Source organism: Emydura macquarii, unplaced genomic scaffold, assembly GCF_026122565.2.
Source record: "Emydura macquarii macquarii isolate MOO-44397 ecotype Brisbane River unplaced genomic scaffold, CSIRO-AGI_Emac_v2 contig_2636, whole genome shotgun sequence".
NCBI lineage: Eukaryota > Metazoa > Chordata > Testudines > Chelidae > Emydura > Emydura macquarii.
The window spans coordinates 47,438,520-47,463,145 of record NW_027132773.1 but is presented as its reverse complement, the minus strand read 5'-3'; the positions used below and the strand labels follow the sequence as shown (position 1 = coordinate 47,463,145).

The 24,626-nt window shown below is 45.4% G+C and overlaps 1 protein-coding gene across 1 annotated transcript in view; it reads right to left on the bottom strand.

Moving 5' to 3' along the window:
* FRMD4A (FERM domain containing 4A) overlaps window positions 1–24,626 on the bottom strand; it is a 239,649-nt gene that overhangs the window by 13,005 nt on the left and 202,018 nt on the right. Inside the window, exons 14-17 of the mRNA XM_067564578.1 lie at window positions 20,429–20,570; window positions 9,388–9,521; window positions 5,987–6,109; window positions 1,948–2,176 (exon numbers count right to left, since the gene is read on the bottom strand). Of these exons, the coding sequence (XP_067420679.1) occupies window positions 1,948–2,176; window positions 5,987–6,109; window positions 9,388–9,521; window positions 20,429–20,570 (628 nt within the window). The remainder of the gene's footprint in view (window positions 1–1,947; window positions 2,177–5,986; window positions 6,110–9,387; window positions 9,522–20,428; window positions 20,571–24,626) is intronic.

The following is a 24,626-nucleotide window of genomic DNA, read 5'->3' as shown; positions in this document are numbered from 1 at the left end:
AAATGTGATGATGATGATACTTGGAGTTTATATAATGCCTTTCCCCCAAGCATATCTAAGTGCTTTACTAATATTAATTAAGCCACACCCCTCTGAAGGAAGTATTACTTTTCCCACTTTACAGGTGGGTATAGTGACCCACAGACGGGTTAAGTGACCTGCTGAAGCGCACACAGCCTGAAATTTACCCATGTGTTCTGAGCCAGCACATTGAGGCCCTACTCGAGTCCCGTATCACCCCTCCAGCCAGGAGAAGGAAGAGATGGTGCACTACACAGGGTCCATTAAAGGGAGAGGGGCAGTATGGGGCTACATGTTAAAACAGGGCTCTGGGCATCCGGACTCCTAGGTTCTATTCCTAGCTCCAGGGACACCATTTGGGGAGGTCAGGGAGGCTCCTGCCCCCCCACCCCTCCAGTTTTGTACAAGAGAGCCGATCACCCGGCACGTCCTAGTCCCAGGCAACCTGAGTGTGGAATGTGAGCTCTGCAGAGGAAAGGGGCTGCTCCCAGCTTGTGCTCCTGGGGCAAGAAGTCACTATTTTGTTTACAAACAGAGGCAGGGTAAGATAAGAAAGGGCTGGTGATTAGATTAAGGATCTGGAAGTTTTTGGAAATACTGTGGGGGCGGGCGGGGGGAATGGAGGGGGTTGTTGGAAGAGAGAACACAGGGGACACAGCAGAAATACAGCCAACCCCTCTGAGCTAAGGATACATTCAGAAAAAAGGAAGTTGTGAGATTTCTGTTGATATCAGTAGAAGTTTTACCTGATTAAGGACTGGAAGATTTGACCCTCCAACCTTTTTTCAAGAGGAATAGCTGCCCAAAGCTCCCATGCCAGTATATTTTCCTTTCCTGCATAGCCCTGATATACCTCAGAAGACTCAATTTTTTTCTCACTTTAAAATGTGGAATTTTCTTGGTGTTTGGCTTTAAATATTATCCTGTGAGAACTGCAACTCAATCACTGTAGTGTTGTAAGAGCCTTCTGGAAAGTAACCAGCCTTTAAAGAGACATGAAAGCAGAGTTGCCTACGCTCATGATTTCATCATGAGTCTCATGATAATAATTATTTTCCTTAAAACCTCAGCTTCTGGAGTCAGGTGGATATGTGCTGATTTCAACCTTCATTCTTAAAGGAAAAGTAAGTTTCTAGCCCTTGTGGCTGCGGAGAAAGCTTCAAAATGTGAGCCCTGTGCACCCTAAGGCTCAAAAAGCAGCAGGCAAATAAAAAAATAATTATTTTTTACACATTCTCATGATTTTAAGGCAATCTTACGATATTTGGTAAGCCTGCCTCATGATTTTTGATTATTTGGGGTTGGCAATACTGTGAAAGTGACTTGAAAGTGCCAGTGTCTAGTCTATTATTTGTTGTATGGTAACACCACCAGTTATACTGAACCCCCGGCAGATGCAGGATAAACTCACAGGGCCCTGCCCTAGCAGGATGTTTCCAAAAGTTAAATGATCTATTCCAGGTGTGGTGACCTGCAAAAAGTAAGTAGCTTAAATGCTAGAGCGTAATCTAGATTTTTCTACCATGGTTTCAATTGTTGCTGTCAAGTAAGAATATACATTAAAATGTTATACCTAACCAGTGTTCCCTCAGTGACTTGATGTCAGAACATGTTAGTTATTAGAGGTGAGTGGGTCAAATATTCATTTATTTTTCTTTCTTTATATAGGAATTAGATACAGGGCTCCTGTCAGCTAATTTCTAAGTTATTATCTGCAAAAAAAAAACCCTAGATTTGTCAGGTGCCTAAGGTGCCCCTGGAAATTGCGGTAAAGTTGCCCCCTACCCTCACCCAAATCTGAAATGGCATCCCTGCCTAGCTCTGGCTCAGTGTGGGGTGAAATTCACTCCCTGGAGGCTTATGCACTACTCAAGGCCCGCTTCAGCCCTGAAAGACATGCTGCACCAGGCCCTGAACCACACTTACCATCTATGATCAGGGAGGCTCGCTGCGTTGGCTTCTTTCCAGATTTGATGCGGTACTCGTTGATGGCGTTTTCGATCTCCTGCAGTTTACGAAGGGCATTAAGGTAGCAGGTTTTCCTCTGTTTCTTCAGCTTTTTGCTGACGTTGGAGTCACTAGCCAGGCGCCGAGCAGCCTCAGTGATCTGTGACTGAATTGCAAATTCCCTCTCCAGGCGCTCCAGCTCAGCTTCCTGTCGAAGCAGGAAAAATTCTGGCCGTCATGGCTTCAAGCTGTTGCGGCCAGATCCTCAGCCGGTGTCGCTCCGTGGCAAAGGTTCAACAGGTCTACATCGCTTTACACCGGCTGAGGATCTGGCCCTAAATGGCACTTAAGAGAGACGAGTCCATCTAACAACCTGCCCCAGTGTGTTATTAGGGCCAGCCTGTGCAACCACTACTCCAGTTTGTGAGCACTTGCTCACGTGAGTCAAATCCTGACTTCAAAGGGTTGCACAAGTAAAGGCGGCACAATCTAGCTCTTAACTTGTGAGGCTCGTCAGCACTCAATTCAATTCATTATGCCTGTTGGCCCAATATAGCCGTGTCTGCGATTTGTCTTGCAGAGCAAACTCCTGTATCCTTAGGGGGTGACAGTTGAATCCCAACATCTCCCATGCATATTGCTAAAGTGTCTATCACCATGGTGACTGACTGCTGTATGAAAATTAAATGTCAGGGCGTTGCGCTAAGTCCCAATGCAAAGTCATGACATTTCAACATAACATGACTGGTTAGCACTTGTATAATGCTCATCACGCTTTGAAATAATGTGTCAGATTCATCCCCAGTTACAATCCAATCCTACCAAATGTCATTGATGGGAGGCGCTACATAAATGCAGTGTGACACAGTGTCATCATGAGCCGTCACGGGTGTGCTACAACCAGAGTCATGCACAACGTAGTGATGTGTGATGGTTTTAAAAGAAGGCTTTGGCCATGGCAGAAGGACAAAAAGTTAGACTCTCTTTGGTCACTACAGAGTTAAACTGTGCTTACGCAGACGATCAACAGACTGTGGGCCAAGTTCTCAGCTGGTGTAATTGGCACTGATACTTTGACATTAAGTCAATGGAGCTATGCCAATTTACACCAGCAAAGAATCTGACTCTGCGTGTAGCCTGTGTAGATGAGAACGGGGTTAGGATTTTCAAAGGCATCTGGCTCTCTTACACACCCAAGTCCCATTAACTTTTAATGGGATTTAGGTGCCTGATTCCCTTAGAGCCCTTTGAAAACTGAGCCTGGTTTAAATGTGGAGTTTGGTGACCCTAGAAAGGGGGAATATAATGAGATGCAAATTAAACATTAGCTTTGCTAAATTGTCAGTGCTCAGATTTCAGGGAAACCCTATTGTTACCCATATTTGAATCCCCTTAATTTACCAACATGCGTACACAGAGCAGTTAATGCTATAGAAATGAATCCCTCCTCAAACCATGATGGCTCTCTGAAGTTTTCATTTTGGGCATCTTGGCTTAAAAACCCCTCTGCTGTCAGTGGTGAGTCAGCATTGCTTTAACTCTATAATTATAGCTCCTCTCACGTTACTGCCGGTTGAAGGCCTATTTTTGTTTAGTAAAAGGAGTTTTGCTTTGAAGATTTCATAAGATCTGTCAACACTAAACTTATTAAAAGTGCATTTGACACAATGGAGTTTTCAGACGGAGAGCCCGATCTCACTTACTCTGGCAAAACGCCCACTGAAAGTAAGCAAGGACAGCTTAAAGACAGTGCTATGGGTGATTAGAAATAAATCCAGCTAGGGCTCAGCCCTGCAGTCCTTACTCAGACAACACTCCCATTGCAGATAATGAGAGCCTGGCTTGAACTGCAGCTTCTGGCCTTACTAGTTGTTTTTTTTTTAAATCACCTTTAACATTTTAAACAGCCATCTTCATTTGCCTCTCCCCCGTTAATATCTTTTTTTGATGGATGCCTTTATGTGTACTGCACCAGGGCTGTCATTTGCCTTCAGATAGAACCTGCCTTGCTGCCAACTCTTGTGATGGTTGATGTTTTTCTTAAAGCCCCAGCTCCTAGAATCATGTGATCCCGAGAGAATCTTTCATTTAAAAAAAAAAAAAAGTCTGCAGCCCTCATGGTTGCAGCTAAAAGCTTGAAAAAATGAACCCTAAAGGCTCAAAAAATCAGAAGACGAATGAACAGATCCCAGAATTTATCCTTTTTTAAAAAGATCATGGTTTTTAAGACAACTTCATGATTTTGGGGTAGGACCTGAATCAGCATTTTGAACACTTGAGGTTGCCAATCCTGTGTTACCAAAATGTACATTACCTACAAAGGCAGAGAGTGGCTTTATCGTCTTTCCCTACAAAAAAGAATAATTTTCTTGCACACGTGGACCGTGCATCACTATTCATGGAAGGATAGAGAGGAAAACAGACTCCACCCGGCATCCTTGGCTGGAAGTCTTCTCTTAATACTAAGGCGACATCTACACTGGCAGCGGCATGTGACGTACATGTATGGTACATGCCACGCTGAGAAGCAGGCTGTGTCCACACTGCAGTGTGTATTTACTCATGTCAGTGAAAAGCTGTGGCAGCGGGAAGCAGTGGGGAAAACTTCCGCAACTCCCCACTGTCGGAACCTTTCGCTGCAGTGAGGAAAGACCCCCAGCAGCAGGGAGGCACAGACTTTCCTTGCTGCCGGAGCTTTTTCTTGTGGTGGGGAAAGGCTCCGGGGAGGCATGGATTGGATGAGTAGAGTGCTTTTTAGTGTACATACTTCTGTACATACCCACATTCTTCAGGTGCGTCTACTCACCTAAAGCATGGCTCACAGTCTGTATTGCTATATAGCTGTGCTGGGGGAAAGGGGGCGGTTACACGCTTATGTACACTACATGCTGCCGAAAAAGCGTGCAGCGTACATGCACCACAAGATGAGATATGGGAATTTGAAGATCAGTTTATAACACTGTAGCAAACAGACTGCAGAGCTCTTAGGAGTCAGTCTTTGAGTCGATGCTTTCCTTGTAAAGCTAAATACAATGTGTACTGAGTATTTTACTTCAGTGGAATTCCTCTTACTGGCTCCATCAAACACAAAACGTAAGAGCTTTGTTTGTTCATTTTTTTAAGCAGAAAGAAATTGCTAGCAATACGAGAAAGGGTTAAATTCTCTAGCTGACTCCAATCTTAAACCACATGACCAGATTCATTCTCTTCTATTACAAAAATAAAAGGAAACTCAAAACTAGAATATCCACAAGTGTCTTGAGACAAGTCTCCACAGACAATGGCTTTTCTGTGAATTCCGGTCCCGCCTTACAGCTGCTCCAGGGCTGTTTTCACAGCCATGGTTCAGGGCACTGACCCAGCCAATTGTGGGAGAGAGAGCACAGAACAAACACTCCCTGGCAAACTTACATAAACACAAGTCAAACTGCCCAGAAGTAGGGAGTTTAGGAGTCAGAGGTAACGTGCATTTGTCTTGCAATCACGAGACCAGTCCAAAGAACTGATCTGACACTTTATGAAGGGACTTTGGAAGAAACGTAACTGTCTCATTTTAGTACTGAGTAAGGACTATTGCAGGAAAGGAGGGAGAACAGCTGAGAACTCTCAAAATGATACCAGAAGTGGTTTGAAAGGCCAGAGAAACTCAGAACCCAATCCTGCTACCCTCAGTCACATGAGTAATCTAGACTTGCACCAGCTGTTGGTGTGATTAAGGGCTGCTTGCACAATTAACAGGACCAGAGCCGTAAGTGACTCAGCCAAAGCTACGTCCATTTGTCTGTGTCAGAGCCAGGAGTGGAACTCAGGTGTTCCTGGCTCCCAGTCTTATGCTCAGACCAGCACTGTATCTTGCCCCTTCTTTGCCCCGAATATAAGCAAAGATGAGGCACTATGAATGAGTAAATGAATAAAGACATTTAAAAAAATAAATTAAATATTGTGGTTCCTGAGTAATAGGTTGAGGGATGTCCTAGACATATGATAGATAGGACTGGACTGGAAGGCAAGGCCTCACCTCTCCTTTGGGCAGTATTTTCTGTTCATCCAGTTTAAAGGCAGTCCCTATTCTTCTCCTTACAATAGGTGGCTCTTCTCCTGGATCTAGGGGGTATTCTCTGGGCAGCTTTCCTGTGAGTTCCTGGAAACATAAGATACTATTAGTTAGGAGGGGAATACTCAAAAGCAAACCCATCTTGTGTACATTTTTAAAGTGCAATAATACTCAGAAAATGATTGTGAAAAATGGCATTGCAGGGTTCCATTGTTTATCATCTTTCAGTGACTTCATAGCAAATACGGTCAGTTGATAAATGTACAGAAGGCTTTTCTAACTTCCAGCCCTGTGAGCTCAGCCTGTGCTCTGAAAGTCGGGCTGAGTTCTTTTTGGCTTGTGCATCATCAACCAAAATATATATGCTGCAACTGGAAGAAAAATGAACAATTCTGTTAATGATCTGTCTGTCTAGTTACTTCGGTGCTGCCCATCACCAAGGTGTCAGAGCATGGTGCATGAGCCAGAACAGACTCCAGCTCACATTCCTTCAGCAGTGTTGTCTCTGCAGAGCTAACAGTAAGGAAAATGGTTTACAAAATTATTTTTGACCGAGAAGCCAGTAAATCACTCTGAATTCACACAGGTAGCAGAGTTGTCAAGTGGCACTTTTACAATCATTTTACTGATCACAGCTTGAAGGTTAAAATACTGCAATCTAATTCATGATCTGTCTGAGACAGGTGCAGTGAAAATGGCCATTTAAAGCAGTGCCCGTACCCACGTACCTATAGGATATGAAATCCTTGCCAAACTCCAAGCTATTTCATGTGCCGTTTTGGAGCAGTATCAGACTGAAGGGGTCATTTTGCAAAGATTAGTTCCACATGTGAAGCAGACCCTGCAAACTTTCAGAGCCAAGGGATGTATGTTGGAGTAGGTTTTAACCATGAAAAGGAGCAAGTGCCAGGATTGATGCTAACACTGTGTTTTTTCTGGTATGGACAATATATCTACACAGATCTGAATGAAAGGCATTCAAATGCTTACAGAGAAAGGCAAGGGTGTTGCTACAAGTAACAACCCAGCTTTCTTGATCTGAACAGTCTCTGCACTGGGGACAAAAGGCTATTGTGTTCTGCAGCATCAGCCTTGAGAGGATCCAGCTGGCAGAAAATCCTAAATCATCTGAATCCCATATAACAGTGGTTGACCTTAACGTGCAGTGTATAGCTCAGGCTCTCTGCCTCCCTCATGCCCCCACGACCCACTCCTTAATGGGGTCTTTCTTTCTACAGTTTGCAGGTCACTGGGAAATGAGGCCCTGGCCATTTCAGTTCCCAACCCAATGAATTCCTAACCCAGCACTGCACTGAACTGCACAATGAGCTTTTTCAGGGTTATTTAAATGCCTCCCTCTCCAGAGTGGCTGGTTCAGATCTTTTTCTGGAACATGTTTATCCTACTGCACAAAATGGCTGGCTATAAATACTGCATCAAGATACAGATTCTGGGGTTTTCTATTGAGTGTGCCTTTATAAACCCAATCTTAACATAAAGTGCAGGGGCGGGGAAAGAGTTAACATCTTTAATGGCTTCTTTGCCAAGACTCCTGAATGCCCAAGGTTTTGTAGGAATAGAATCAATGCGGGCTTAACTGAAATGGATTTACAGGCAGGGTCCCGAAATTTAATCTGAATTAATAAATAACTGAAGCAGCAGTGGCCTGCAGGAACTTGATGCCCATGTTGTGAATGGTTTGGGCCATGCTAGTTTGATTAAGCCCATGCTTTAACCCCTTTTTCTTCTCCTTGCCTGCCTCTGCCTTATTATAATGCAGCAGTTCCCACAGCAAACAAACCAATTCAGGACCTTCCAAGAGGAAAAGTTTAAAATAAAAGAGCTAGTGAAACCTTTTACCACTTTCTGCAGCTGAGCCAAGCTAAATGATTTATGGACACTCGGGATCTGACCTGATCCTGCAAACCTTACCCACAAGAGTAGTCCCATCAAAGCCAATCGAAACTTCTCACATCAGGACTGCTCATGTGAGGAAGGATTGTGGGATGAGGCCCGTAGATATTTCGTCTGACATCCTTTGTTGAAAAGCTGTTTTCTCCCTGCTTATCCCTTCTGGTGTTCAAGTCAGAGCCACATCCAAACAAAGTGCAATGAGACTTTTTTAAAATGGGCAATGGTCTTTTTTCTGTTTGTTTTTTAAAGTGATACAAACATTAAGTATTAAACACCAACCTCAGTTGGTCCCCACTGCCATTGTCTGGAGCTAACTCTCCCATTCTCTATTACAGGCAGAGATTTTTGTTGTATCTGGATTTTTCCAGGCCTGGGAAACAGTGGGGTGTTGTGTGTGCATGTGTGATCAAAGTGGAAACTTCATATAAGCTGCTGCTAATATTTATTATGTTTCCAGGCACAATCACAGCAAGGATCCTAACTTTTTCAGCATTTGAAATGGTTTTATGTTCACACTGACCTGCTTTAAAACAAGCCAGTTTAAATCAACCCCAATAATAATTAAACAGACACATGCCAAGTACAACATGACCTCATCATATGGCACCTGTTTGCCCCATAGTGATATTTGGGCAGGGAGGTGATTTTCTGTTGTCAATGTTTACTAACATTCTCTTCTACTAGTGCTACTGATGAGACCGCAAAGGGTGCTCCCCAGCGTTTGTCATGTTACATACGGCTCAGTGAAGGAAAGATCCCAGCATGCTGCACCCAAGCTCATCCCAAACTGTGCTATTTATATTTTGGGGGCCCCAAACTATGGTGATATAACCCCCGTGCCAGGCAATGGGAAAGTGCTGTGAAATAGCTGGGAGTTGGCAGAGCATGGTGGGAAATGAGCATGGAAAGAGTGCATCTGAGGCCACATCTACACTAGGAAAAGAGACTCGTTAGCTCACATGTTAAAAACACACCTTTCTCCTACCGAAGATGAGGCCCAAATGGCATATACCAGGCCAGATGACCACATACTGGTTAACCCAGATGTGCCGTTTATAGGTCTGAGCCTATTCCCATTGAAGTCAGTGGCAAACTTTCCATTGGGAGCCCTGTTGAAGGATGCTGAGTATCTACTAAGCATCCACAACTCATGATGACTTCAACAGGAGCTGCAGTTGCTCAGCACCATTTAGGCTCAGGCCCTATGCATGCACAACTGGCTTGAGGTAAGTCCAGTTTCTATAGCGTAAAAACGGCCACTAGAAATGGCGAGTCTGAACTGAAGTGTATGGGGAACACTGAGTTCTTTTGCACCAAAAACTTTGCAAGATATGATTTAGGAAGGCTTCACCTCTTCTTCAAGTCTCCATCCCTTCCCACACGAGGGTATGAGCATATAAAAATATACGAGCAACAAAGTTTTCTATAGTTGTAAAATTTCTATTGCCTACCGCTTCTCGGAGACACAGTTTCTTTAACTCCTCCAGCCGCTGGCGCAGTGTCTCCTCCAGAGCTTCCTGCCTGGATTTCAATGCAGCCAGCATGTCTTTCTTGGCAGACTGAGAGCTATCTGACTCTTGGGAACCTGTCAGTAAACAATGATTTCACTAGGCCAGCTGACAGCAGAACACACATCTGGAGCATTAATGAATTTCACCAAAGCCTACACTTTGGATGTGGGCTTTCCAAAAAAGAATCAGACTATGAAATGCAGCAGGTGTGACACGGTCATGTTTGTTTATAACAAGTTCTTAACACTTCAAGTAACAGAATGAGGTTAGACATCTGAGCACAAAGAAATTTGTAATTCTCTTCTATGCAAATAAAAACAAGAAGGTGATTTTTTTAAAATCCTCTTGAAAATATTGTATGCAGTTCTTACGAAAGTTCCCAACAGCAAACAGAATTTACAAAGCATAGGAAACACATTTTCATAGCTTAAAGGCCAGAAGAGACCCTTACAGTCATCTAGACTGACCTCCTGGGTAGAATTTCACTCAATGACTGCTGCATCTACGTCAATCACTTGTGGGTAATTCGAACCACTTAGAAGAAATGTAGTTACCAAAGCTATTTTTTTTGCAAAATATAAATGAAGTTAAAAACCCCCAATAGCTAACAGATGATCTTTTCATGGCAGTACTTATATTATCATGAATATATATGCCACAATGTTCAAAACTGGATGCGTAAGTCCATATTTAGATGCCTAAATAAGGGGCTTGATTTTTCAGTGACAATCACCCAGCAGCTCCAATTGAAGTCAATGACATAACATTGGTGTAAATCCAGAATTAACTGACCTCAGATTTTGTGTTGATGTTTGTACTTCAGTTCTTTTAAAAAAAGATAGTGATTGATCTCCTTATTTTATTTCCAAATCAACACTCAATGGTGCATACATCTCTGTTCCAGGCCTATGTGTTCAAGGGAGTAGTGATTTTGGTTGCATTCATTTTTGGGTGCCCCACATGAGGCATCTTAAAGGGGCTTGATTTTCAGAAAGTGCTGAGCTTCCACCCTCTGAAAAGCAGGGCCCTTTAAGGTTTCTCAAGTTCAGCACCACTTTCAAATCTATTACTGTATACACTGGAGACTTAACTGCCCTTCTCCTACACCAGTTTTCTGATGCCGCCTCTGCCTCCCCCAAACAATGGAGTGCAGAATCAGTCTCTTATCTATCTCAGTCAAATTTTACAAGCGGCCTTAACAAAGCCTCAGTTTGCACACCTGTGAGCGTAAGGGTGCACTTTCAGCATTGACACCTGCGTATGCAGGCAGTAATCTCAGCATGGGTTTTGTTGAAAGCTTTGCTGAGATTCTGCAAACCTTTGGAGTGACCCTAGGAGCAAATTTAGGGCTTTGCATCAAAACCAGATGGAACTCGTACTTTCAGCTACGTTTGGCTTTGAGTTTCTTTGCTCCTCTCTGACATTTAAAGCTAGACTGGAAAAGGGACTAGAAAATAGACTGCAGGGAAACATCCCACACTAGCCCAAAGGGGATGGACTAGAGCTTTTTCCATCACTGCTTTCTGTGATTTTTCCACAGCAAAGCAACATGCGCTTGTCTGCACAAGGACTCCCCTCTCCTACGCACCATGCGTGTAACTACAGTATTTATTGGGATGCGCTGGAAGTGCAAAAACAGAATTAAGTTCTCTAGAGATCAGCTAGCCTCTAAGACAGGATGGGTGCCATTTTACAATGTGTCATCAGCAAAAATCAGGACAACTCCATGGTAACATGGGTGGAGCATATGTATCTAGACATGGAATTAAGAGCATCAGTCTGATTTCGCTTTTTATAGCTTTTCCCACAATTAAGGCCCAGGGTAACACAAGTTCAAACTGGGGAACACTCAGCACTGCATGAGCGTAACAGGATTTGTCTAGAGGAATTTCCATTTTGCATTCGAACTGGCAGGGTAAATCCTCTCTCTAGCACCTCCCTAATAATAATTGCAGTAGGTACTTATTGGCAGCAGGTGAACTGCTGAACTCTTCCACTTGCCTGCTGATGAACTGCTGACCTCCAACAACAAGCTGCTCATGATTCCTGCAGATGTTTCGTTCCTTTTTTTTCCTTTTAGAGTAACTTTTTGGAGCGCTTTTCTTTTCTCCTTCCTCTCCTCTCCCTCTCCCCACCAGAATTTAGTTTATATATATATATATATATATATATATAAACCACCTATCACCACAGCAGCTAGACGGATGCGTCCGTTGCAACATTTAAAAACACATAAATTATGTGCACGCACCCAGCAGTGGGATGCTTGAACTGACACCTCTAATTATGAGCGTGCCTACACTAGAGAATTAAAGTGTTTGTGTAATTGAACTGGTTGTACTGAACAAGCACAGTTCATTGCATCCACATTAACTGTGCTGTGTCACTTTAAGAGCCATACTTCCAGTCCTGTTCAAAACCCTTTCAGTTGCAATGCTTTTTGGGTGCCCATCTTACAGTTCTTGGAAGCAATGGACACGGGGGGATTTCAAAAGGCCACTAGTGCATAGTGGAATAAGTAGGGGGCTTGTCCACATTCACACTGGCATGGCCACTAAACCAGACTAATCTACTCCAGCCAGGTCTTCAAATGGTAAAGGTGTGTAGCATAGACGAGCTAGACCGAGGACAGGGAATTCTCAATTCAGGGCCCTCAGTGCTAGATGTTGCTTGGTCGGACAGAGTCCATGTCTGCTAAACTCTTGAGCCTTTTGCAAGACCTACTTGTTGCCACAGCCCTTTTCTGAAGAGACGGGATGAGCTGGGCTTTCCGTTTGAGTGCTCTTTCGTAATTCTCCCCCCTTTTTTAAATGAAATTTCGGATTATTTGTGCATGTTTTCTTAGATTTTGTGGGCCTGATTCTCACCTCACTTGCACTGGTGTAAACCATCAAAGCCAACTGAGTCACACTAGTGTGAAATGGCTGCAAGGGAGAGAAGAAGTGAGCTCTGGTTTTTTGTGTGACTAGAGCGTCCATGAGAGACTCTGTATATACTGCTAGAATTACTGCCTCTAGCCAACCTGTGACTGCAGCCCCAAATGTCAGACCAAACGCCAAACAATGCAAATGAGGAACCAAAAATCTGAAAAAATCAAGAGACCATCAAACAAACAAACCAAATCAAACCAAGTAGATGCTACACAGAATAAATAGATCAGCCTTATGAACGCCATTGAATTCAGGCCCACCAAGGCCTTCCAAAGGGGATTATTAGCTGAGAAAAGATCACTTGCAATCTGCTTTCCACCATACAAACCAAGAGAAGGTGTTTTCTATTGATCTTACCTGCCACTATGAGCTGTACTTTATGGAATAGTCATACTGAAATTCAGTAGAAAAAAATCCATAAAGTTCCTGTATGGCTTTTGGACCATCCTATGGAATTAATCAGGAAATTATACAAAATGGTTCAAATGACCTTTTGAAAGCTAGGACTCACCACATTCCATAGGGTTGCTATAGCAATCCCTTTAGAATCTAGTTCAGGCCCTGATTCAGCAAGATATGTAAGCATCTAGTAATAAGCATGGGAATAGCCCCACTGATGTGCGTAAGTACTTTGCAGAATGAGGCCTACATTTATATACAGCCCTGGTTTAATCCCTATTGAATCCTACATGCCTTTTCTCCCAATTATATGGCTAGAGGTATCACCCATGCCATTTAGACACCCAGTGAATGACAAATTGGTTCATGTTATGTTACGTTGTCTCTTACATCCAACTTTGGGTCAAATTTCTGCTCTCAATTACCTGAGTACTTCTTATCTCACTGACATCAATGGGAATTGCAGCTATGAAGCTGGGAGGAGAGTTTGGTCCTTTCTGATCAATTTATACCCAATGAGTAACTTACACAACCACTTATATCGCTGCTGAACTTTTCCTGTAGAGGTTAGTGGCCTGATTCTGTTCCTGCTTCAGCTGGTGCAAATCAGAAGTAACGCCAATGGTGTTATGCAAGTGTAAAAACCAATGTGAGAGATGGGGCGTCAGGCCCCAAGTGAATTTACCAAGGGTCATAGTGGAGTCTCTGTTACTGGCAATTTTTAAATCAAGCATGGATTTTTCCTAAATGATCTGCTCTAGGAATTATTTTGGGGGAGTTTTCTGGCCTGTGTTGTACAGGAGGTCTGGCTAGATATCACAGCAGTCCCTTCTAGCCTTGGAATCTATGAATCTGACCAAAGCAACACAAGGAGTCAGAGGCAGCTATCCTAATTCCCAGCCCTGTGCACATGCCTCTAGATCCTGCTGCCCCTAAGACAGGGTATGCTTTGGTAGTTTGAATAGGGATGTTTATTACTTTCAATATATTGTTATTATTTGTATTCCAGTAGCTTCTAGAGGTCCCAACCAAGATCAGCCATTGAGCTAGGCACTTTACACACACAGCGCAAGAGACAATCCCTGCCTTGAAGAACTCACAGTCAGGACAGACAACACAGTCAAAGGTGGGGAGAGGGTGGGGAGAAAGGGGTTTAATATAAAACAAAGTGACGGTTTATAAATGTCATGTTAGTTCTGTGATTTTGCTGTGGGGGTTGAGGGGTTTACTTTCTTTTTATTCATTTATTCAATGCATTAAATATATTCTAGACCAGGTGTGGGGACTGGAGGGAAGGTAAGGAGGGATAAGCTACAAGAAAAGACAAAGGAAGGGAGAGGGGACATTGAGAGGAAAGAGAGGCCCATGTAGAGCAGGTGGAGTGAGACTGAAGTTTAGTGACTACGCGGGACAGCGCTGGAGCAAGCAGCAGAGGAGGAAGAATGTCCAAGAGTAAAAATCCACATGTTCATAGGCCAGTGACATCACCTGTGTCCAGATGTGTGATCCTGTGTCCAGATGTGTGGTCCTGGATGGCTCTTTCATGCATTTTTTTCTTGCTTTTCACAAGCTTAATGGCATGAGCAAAACACAGTCTAAATACAGCAATGATACATGCTGTGTCCTGTTGCCTGGCTGCCAGCTCTAGTCTCCTGGACCAAAGCAGGCATTTCATCAAAGTCCACGTGGAGCTGGGACTGAAGAAGGTGCACAGAATGCTCTCCACACCACAACACAGCATGATTCATGGCAGCAGGATGTTGGGGAATGATTGAAAGTGACCACAAACAGCCACTGTCTCCCAGCTCTGACTAACAAATAGGATATCCTCCTTAGCGACGGCCGGAGAGCTGCTCCTGGTTTTCCAGTGTCCATCTGGAGTTATTCAGAACAGGATGCACACAGATATCCTGCAGAGTGACTGTTCTTCATTAGTCACTTTGCTCATCTGTCTTTGCATGGGCTGGACAAGCTGCTGTTTACCAACTAAAACACACCCAGTGCAGAGTAATAGGAAGTTCACCTCTGCAGCTGTAGGGAAGTGGGGGGTGAATTGCCATGTTGGAAAGGAAATATCCATCTGCATGCCTAAGGCATTTTCAAATATAAGCCGGCACATTTACAGGAAACCTACAGTTGCAGAAGTGACTGTGTCTAGGCCATGCTGTGGGGGGTGGGTTATTTTAACACTTGCATGTGCAAAGATAAAGCAAAACTATGTCTCTTTGCTACAAAGAAATCCTCTGCCCACAAACCTCCCATTGCAATGAATAAGACTTCTACAGGAGAGGGGATTGCAGGATCAGGCCCATACACATGAATGGTCACCCACTGCCAGGGACGTGGTCAAACAGTGCAAACCTTCAGTATAGATCCCAGAATCATGCAATGCTCAGTTTGGCTCATGTTAAATTGCAAACTGCCGAGTTAAACCAGAGCTAGACCCAAATCAACCCCCTTGATTTGAATATCATGGGTCTTGTCTGATCTCATTTACATGGCTCTATCTCTGGTGACTTCAGTGCATTTACTTCTGATTTATACCAGAGTGAGATCAGAACCAGGCCTCACATCTACAGAATTAACCCTTCATATCCAAACAGTCCTAAACTTTGCAGTCCAAATCTAGATCACACGCTGGCTCAAATATCACCACTGATCTGCAGAGATTGCTTTGAGTCCTGAACTCAGCTCTGTTCACTGGCTGTTTCAGGATTTCGGCTGAGGCCTTTTGCTGCTCAAAAGACTGGCCAAGGTTCATGGGAGAAAGTCTAAAGGTGAAAATGGGAATCAGACATTTAACTTACAGTTTTGCATCAAAGACACATCTGGAAAGAGGCAGCATGGTCTAGTGGATGGGGCAGTGGCTGGGGAGTCAGGAGATGGGGGTTCTATTCGTGGCTCAACTAGTGACTTGCTGTGTGAGCTTTGGCCAAGCTGTTTCCCCACTCGCCCTTTGTCTGTCTTATTTATTGTGACGTAAGGTCTTCAGGGCAGGGAGTGTCTCTCTCACAACGTGTTTATATGGCATCTTGCACAATGGGTGTCCATTCTCAGCTGGAACTTTTACGTATTACTATGATAAATAATAATAATTTGTGGTTTCATGTGTCATCTACAGAAAACTAAGGGACACTCAGCGGTTTCAAACCGAGCACCTCACCATGGTTTTGGGTTTGTTCATCTGCGAGAAGCAAGATGAAGAGAGGGAGCTTAGGGGAAGACAAGAAGAAACGCCAAGGAAAAGAGAAGGACAGAAAAACAAAGAGCAGGAAAGAGGGTCCAGCAGTGAAAAATGGAAACATTTTCAATTTTCCCCTTGTGATTCATTATAACTCCAAGTATTTATAGCCTGGAAATTTACAGCGGCCTCTCAATCACTCACTTTCATTCTCTCGAGATATATAAATGGTATCACTCTGCTACAACAACAACACATTGTTGTTATGATCTTCAGCACAATGGGAGGAAATGCAAATGTTTGGAGGGAGCCTGGTGAATACGCTCGCTGCACGCCAGGATCTGGAAGGCTGATCATCCATGACTATTACACTCCTAGTACATCAAGCAACGTTTAAGGGCTTGATCAGTGTGACTGTACGGGTAGGTGAACCCAGCAAAGTTTCTGTGTTTACCAGAAAGCTGAGTAAGCCCAAACTTCAGCTCATGTTAATGGAATGGGCTCTAATGACACAGGGCTTTTGTGGGCCAGCAGGAAAACAAGGAGGGGTCTGAATCTGATCTGTTGAGGTCAGTGGTGTCTTCCCACTGACTACATTGGGTTTGGGATCCAGCCCCAAGCTCTCTCCTCTTCCCTGCAGAGAGCAATGAGCTCCTGCAGCATGGGGCCTTCTGTGTTTGTACGGAAGCCAGCACCGTGGGGCCGGGGCCCAGGACTAGGTGCTGCGGTTAAGACAAGTAATAAAAGGGTTCTCATGGGTCAGCCATAAGCAGCCAACCGGCTCCTCCTCTCCATGCAGCAGTGATGGCTTCCCGGTGTGCACGTGGGATCAGCATTGGGTTCTCGGGAACCCTGGGCTAGACCATTCTTGGGGACCCGATGTCCTCTAAAGCTCTCCTCCTTCCAGCAGATCCCCTTTGTCTCTCCCCTCCTTCATTATCTAAGGCATCACAGCTGCAACCACTGGAGCCACCCAACAGCAGCAGCAGTCTCCGGAGCCCTGTTAAATTTGAGGTTGCCATGCAAATTAGGAGCCCTCCCCATAGATCTGGTGGGTCCCGAAAGCTGGCTCTGGGTACGGGTCTCTAACAGGGGAGCTGGAAGTTGACGTTCCCTCTTGTCACACTAGTAGCACAACATCAACCTCCACCAAAGCAAATTCACCTGTGCCTGGGTTCTAGAGGTGCAGACTCAACCCCGGCTGGATGAGATTCTCATCTGAACCATCCGCCCAGCCCCAAAGAAATGATTCACCAGGTCAGTTAACTCAGCACGCTCTCGTCACCATGGCAGCAAGCCTGCTGAACATGTAAACCCAGCACTCCACGCTTAGCCAAGCTGACTGGATTTTTGGCAGGGAGCAAAAAATAATGGGCACAGATCTGTTGTCAGTGGAGTTGCTCTGGGTTTACAGTGGTGTCATCGAGATCAGGATTTGGGGTCGGATTTGCTCCTGACAACCGTCCATGAAAATCAGGGCTAACCCAGTGAAGTCAATGGAATCAGGCTGGAGTCAGCACAGATTCAGGCACTCTGAATTCCTCAGTGTGGGGGGCAGGTTGAAAGTCAGCTACTAACACAGACACAGGATTGGGGGCAAATAGCTTTTGAGCATGGGAATGCTACCCTCAAGGCTGAGATCTCTGGAAGGGCCCTTAGCACTTCCTGGGCTACTTGATGTTATTTGCATTCAACTGTGGGAGAGCCAAACAAACAAAGGCCTCCAACAACCTGACACCACCCCAGAAACTGCCCCGCCACTGCACAGATCGGAGGCACAAGCAGTGGATTGTGTGCTGTGTCCTGAGGGACTGGAGAAACAGAAAGGCACCTCTGTTCACATGCTAGGAAGAGAATTCCAAAACAAGTTGTTCTCCACCGCAGCAAGCTTAAAATGTAACTCTTTGTTGCCTGTTTTCAAGGAACTTCAAGCTAGCCACAAAGAACACACTGTTCATAGTTGATGTATAGAGTCAATATGGATTTGGTTTTGTAGCCTGTGGTTCTCAGAGGATACATTTCCCTCTGCAATTATGAAAAGATCCTTCTCTCATGTCACATATTTCCATTACTGTGGATTTTAATGAGTCTAAGTAATGCCTTCCACACTTCATTTAAACGACCCATCACATAATAACAACACTTTACACCCACAGCTGAGCTTTTCCTCTGAGGAGTTCACACCCCTTTACAAACCATTAGTCCTCACACCACTCCTAGGTGGCGCATGATCACCGCTGAACATGGCAAAGTTGAGGCACAGAGAGGTTAAGAGATTTGCCCAGCTCACGCAGGCAGGAAGTGGTGGAACCAGGAATAGACCCATAGGCAGCAGGCAGCTAGGGCTAAAAAGGGTTCTACCCTCCCAAATCTATTTCTGAGCCACCCTGCTGCCCATGTGCATGCCCAGACCAGCAGGTGAAACCCTATGTCTGGTGGGGCTGGGGACAGGGTGGGGTGTCGTGGGGTGCGGGTCCTGCCCGCTCACTGGATTCCTGGAAGGTGGAGCTAGATTCCTCTGTCCCGGCAGGGAGCTCTGGTACCTCCTGGGAAGGTTTGATGAAATAGGGCGAGAGTTCCCGGTGTGGGAAAGGGATCCTGAGGTGATTGGAGGGGAGAGTCCTAGGGGATGGGGCGAGATCCTGAGGGGAATGGAGGGAAAGGAGTGTCCCAGGAGAAGGGGGAGATCCTGAGGAGAATGGGGGGGGATATCCCAGGAGAAAGGGAGAGATCCTGAGGGGAATGGGGAGTGGGAGGAGAGTCCCCAGGGAAAGGGGGAAATCCTGATTGGATTTGGGAAAGGGAGTCCCAGAGGAAGGGGGAGAGATCCTGAGGGGATGTGGGGAGGAAAGTCCCAGGGGAAAGAGGGGGATCCTGAGGGGAAGTAGGGGAGGTGAGTCCTGTGGGATGGGGGAGGCTCTGAGGTAATATGGGGGGCAAAAGGGGAGTCCAAGGATAGGGGGCAGACCCTGAGTTGATGGGAGGGAGAAGGAGAGTCTCAGGGGTGGGGGTCGATCTTGAGGCCCTGTGTCTGGCAATGACAGGGCCAGGAGAGGACAGAGTTGGGCATCGTGGGTGGAAGGCTTTGCCTCCGATGCCACTGCGGTGAGCTCTTCCAAATCGGCAAGCAGCGAGGGCCAACAGGCCAGAGCAGGGAGCCAGGGCCAGCCGCAGCTGCGGGGACAGTACCGGGTGGGCTCCACTACCTAAAAAGAATATTTCCACCAGTCACCTATGAATAGAGCCCAGACTCCTGACTCCCAGTCCCCAGTGGTGGGGTCCCTTTGACAGGGATCCTTCTTTAGCTTCTTCCATAACCATTGATGATTCCACCTTATAAAGAAGCCAAAGTACGGGGTGTCTAATCGCTCGTGCCATTACACTTCCCACTAGCTCGATCCGAGATAGCACAGGTATGTCTGTTGGAGCTGGAAATGACAGCCCTTAGCCCTGTATCCTAGTATACACTGAGCATCTTGACAGAAGTGTCTAACCATTTTCCACAAAAAGAAACCTTATAAACTTTAGGGCACGGGGCTGTTTCTAGGTGAATGGCACCTGGAAACTGGCTCTTTGGGGAGCTGATAGCAGGGGGCACTCATTGGATGATGGAGAATTAATTTCAGCAGCTGTGAGACAAGGCAGATCAGTGCAGAATCTCTAGAAGAAATTCTGCCTTTCTACTGCTAGAAGATCCTCCAGCATGTGCTTCCTGAAGGAGCCTAGGATGACCAGATGTCCCGATTTTATGGGGACAGTCCTGATATTTGGGACTTTTTCTTATATAGGTGTCTGTTACTCCCCACCCCCGTCCTGATTTTTCACCCTTGCTACCTGATCACTCTAAATGAGCTGCAATGGCCAATGGCCACCAATGATGATGGGGAGGAAGGTGGCATAGGCCAGAGAGCGGGAGTGATAGTCTGGGTAGCAGCAGGGAGGTGGGTGGATGAAGATTTTGGGGGAGCAGCAGTGCTTAATTTGTGCCAGGGCTTGCCAAGGCTGAGTCCCAGCACCTCTAGGCTTGGCTGTTCATAGCCCTGGCACCCCTGGGCTTGCCACATCAGTTCTGAATGTAAAAAAATTGCTTGAACCCCTGGTACCCGTTTCATTACAAATTAAGCACTGGGGAGCGGGATGTGGAGGTAGGTCAGGTAGCAGCAGGAAGCGGAAAAGACCGGTGATGACATCCTGGGGCAAAAGAGGAAACTAGCAGTGAGGATGGGGGTGGAGGTCACACTGGAGCTTGGGTCTCTTGTTGTGGGGGTTGGAGGGGATGAGAGACAAATATCACATACCCAGAGAGACAGAAGCTGAAAGGAAGCATCTTATTACTGTCAGAATCATCTGAAGTGCCCCTCACCATACCATCCAGCAGCTCTCACATAATACACAGCTACATCTTCCTCTCTTCTCCAGCAGAGAGGCAGGAACCCGTATTTCCCGTGCAGTTACAAAATAAAGGACTTACCTGATGACAAAAGACTGCCACTGCTGCCACTGATAATTTTGCCTTTGCTCCCCATGTTGGCTAGTTTTGAAGTCTTCAGCGTTCCAGTTTCGGTCAGGTCAATAGCAATTTCACTTAGGCTTCTAGCAGCATGAATCTTGGACTGGAAATGGACACAGAGCCGCGTTATACTGTCTGGTGTTTCTTTCAGTTTCACAGAAGCTAAGAATCGTTTCTCCGCAGAAGGAAACAGGCCCCAAATCAGATTATTTTACAAGAATGGAAGGAATCTGACACTAGAATGCCCACACTGGCTACTGCCCTTGTAGCATTTAGAATCTGGGGGCAATTCTGCCATCACTTCCTTGTTTGTTAATATCTCTGCATTGCCAGGGACATCTTTCCCCACTTCCCTGCCTTTAAACCATGTCTGGAGAATCTTAATGTTAACAGCTACAATAAGAAACCATCAAAAATGCCAACATAATTAGCATCCTTCTTGCTGGGTAGCCTCCAGTGCCCACTGAAGTCAACAGGATTCTTTCCATTGGCTGTAATAGGCTTTGTATCCAGGCCTGAAAGAGCACAAAGATTTACCTATACCCCCACACGGTCCCTTCATAATAACGGTTGGGAACGCTGGAAGGGAAATGAGTAGGCAGCTTGTGCTGCTGCCCATGATGTAACTGTTAAGAACAGAGGACTTCACCCTGCAGGTGAATAAAGCTCTAGAATAAAAAGCAATGCAAGGCCTCAATCCTTACAATGGCTGTGCGTACTACAGGCTTGTCTTCTCTGCAACCCTTAGCTTGAGTTACTCCACTAGCAGTGGCCACACTACGAAACAACACTTTGGCCACATGGAGAGCTTTGGGTAGCTGCACAGAGTGACTGGATCAGCAGAGTCATTGGATTCGCAGCCAGTTAAGTGTGCTAACGCGAGCTGTAGTCTGTAGCTGCAGCCCCACTGCAATATTAGCTCTAGGGTCAGCAGCACTAATGCTTCAGCCCACCCGCACCCCTGATGGGCCAGCTAGCCTGAGTTTAAAGCACCACTTAGCTCAAATTAGAGATAACTGCATGTGGACAGGAGTTGGGTTAGGGTCAACACTTGAATTATACCTCAAGCGATGCTGCAGTGGAGACAAGCCCCAGATACCAGCAGGGTTTTGTATGCACATTTGATTTCCGGTCAGTGCTGACGTCTAGAATACCCATCTCATCTACCTTACAATAGGAATTGCCAGACCAGATCACACTGCCAATGGTCAGTTTAGACCCGTATCCAGTCTCTGATAGGGCCCTAGCACCAGATGCTTCAGAAGAATGTGCAAGAAACCCAGTACTAGGCAGTTATGGAAGAATCAGCCCACGTGGAAAGTTTCTTCCCAACGCCCAATGATTAAGGATTGGCTAATGTCCTCCTATTCTGTATATTGGTTATTAAATCCACTTAAATAAACTAAAAAGCCAGGCAAAGCAAGCAGAAATTCCTATACCAAAAAGAACCCAATTGGCTGTTATTTGAGCATGCTGGACATGGACCAGAGAACTGACTGCTATTCAGCCTCTGCTATAGAAACTGACTTTTTTCAGACTAGTGTTGACCCTAACGTGCATTTACAGCTAAACCCCAGTTTTACAAAGGTCTTGGGGAAGGCTTCACAGCTGAACCCTTTGCAAAATCCTGAATTCAAATAGCTGGGTTCCTAGCCCAGCGCATCAGAGCCAGAACCTTCATTGCAGTGGACCGTCAATTAATGCAACCCCAAGGACATGCTGACCTTTGGTTAACCTGGAGTTTCTATTAACTCGGAACTCAGAGAACTGGTGTCATACTGTGCGACAGAATCCGGGATTTGCCCGGGGTCGGAAAACCTTCATTTCATGTTAGGACCCAGCCATGGAATCCACACTCCCATTGGTGAGCATTTACATATCAGAGGAGAATCTGCCAGAAGCACAGTGTGGTTTCAGACCAGGCTGTAGTATCACACGGACATAATTTTTGTCATAAGGCAGGCCCAGGTCAACTTGACCAAAGCTTTTGATACAGTCAGCAGAGAGAGGGTCTATGGGCTATTCTATATAAACTGGGCTGCCCGAGAAAGTTCCTTCAAATCATCCTTCTGATCCATAACCACATGAGAGTGCAAGTTCTCTCCAGTGGTGTCTCCTCTGCCGCATTCAAAATCTTGAATGGAGTGAAGCAAAGCTGAGTACTTGCTCCAGTGCTGTTCAGTTTGTTCTTTGCCTTTGTCCTCAGCCATGCCACAAGGGTCTTGGATCAGGGGATACACATCTGCTACTGGTACTCGATGGCTCCCTCTTTGACCTTCGAAGACTCAATGCTAAGTCCCAAGGCGCTGGAGAGACTTCTCGTCGGGGCACTTTTTGCAGATGGCTACGCCTTGATGGGCCAAAGATATGACGGCCTTCAGGTCATGGTTGACAGGTTTTCCGAAGCATCCCAGCTCTTTGGCCTCACCATCAGTCTCGATAAGACAGAGGTCTTGTTCCAACCAGCCCCTCATTCCAATGCCCCAGCACCAGCCATCTTCATCCAAGGCTTACAGTTGAAAACTAATGAGAGTCCTGTAGCACTTTAAAGACCGACAAATTAAATGTCTGTAGGCATAAGCTTTCGTGGGCTGCAACCCACTTCGTCAGATGCAAGCTTCATCAGTGGCTGACAAAGTGGGTTGCAGCCCACGAAAGCTTATGCCTACAGACATTTAATTTGTTAGTCTTTCAAGTGCTACAGGACTCCCGTTGGTTTTGCTGTACACAGACTAACACGGCTACCCCTCTGGAGGTGAAAAATGTGGATCAGTTCAAGTATTTGGGCAGCACTGTCTTGCATGATGGTTCCCATGACAAGGAAGCTGCCTCCAGAATAAGTAAAACTAGACAGGCCCTTGGCTGACTTCTAACAAAAGTCCTTAACCAACACAACGTTCGTCTCTCCAACAAACTGAAGATCTACAGTGCATTGGTTCTAACATCTCTCCTGTATGGATCTGAGACATGGACTCTTATTAGACAGCACATTAAACAGCTTGAGCAATTTCACATGTGCTCCCTCCATTCAATAATGAGCATTCGCTGGCAGGATAGAATGACCAATATTAAGGTCCTGGAGAGAGCAAACACAACCGGCACTGAGGGAGTGCTATTCACAGCTCAACCTAGGTGGACCGGACATGTCATCAAAATGGAAGACCACCGTCTGCCAAAACCTATCTTCTATGGGGAGCTGAGGAAGAGCAAACGAAAGAAGAGTCATCTCTAGAAGCACTTCAAAGATAACCTAAAGAGCAGTCTTCAGTGGGCTGGCATCAGTCTCAAAGAACTTGAGCAAGGGCTTCAGAACAGGATTCACTGGGGGTCTCTGACAAGATCAGCATGTAACACGTTTAAGTCGGATCGATGAAATTGTCTCCAGGCTGCATGTGAAAGGTGCCACAGAGCTGCATCATCAAACAGCATAGATATGGACTTCCTATGCCATCAGTGCATCCCGACTGTACATCAGGGTTCTGACTTCAGTCAGACGCATAGCCATAGGTGAGAATTGCGACAATATTGTCATCATCGCCAGCAATGGACCAACACTTGAGCAGTCCCTTTCGATGCAGTCGGACTACTTGGGTGCGTAATTCCTCACCAAGGTGAGAAGGGGTACTTTGGTTTGGCCTTTAACGTTTTCAAATGGCAAATCTTCACAGTGTTTGGAAGTCTGATTGGGACAGGCACCCAAAAACTTGGCTGCTTATACCCACTGGAATTAAAGCAGGGAATCCTAGAAATCTTGCAAGAAAACTAATTTCTAGGAGATATCCAGCCCCACTCTGCACTCTGAAAAAGTTCAGATAGTTTAGCAGGAAAAGGGAGGAAGCACAGTTGAATGGCTAAAGCAAAGCACTGGGAAATGAGTTCTTGGCTTTGTTACTAATTTGCCATGTGACCTTGGGCAAGTCACTTAACCTCTCTGCCTCAGTTTCCACATCTGTGGAACAATAATGGGGATAAAATGGATCCTTACTTCACAGGGTTTTTTTAAGGCTTAATTTGTGACTCTGTGTAAACATAGTGCTTTGAGCTCCTCAGATGGAAAGTACTAGAGAAGTATTACTATTTACAGTTCCTCTATCTATCTCATGTATTTATGTGACATTCATTACTGTAGTATCTGAGCACCTCACAATCTGTAATGTAT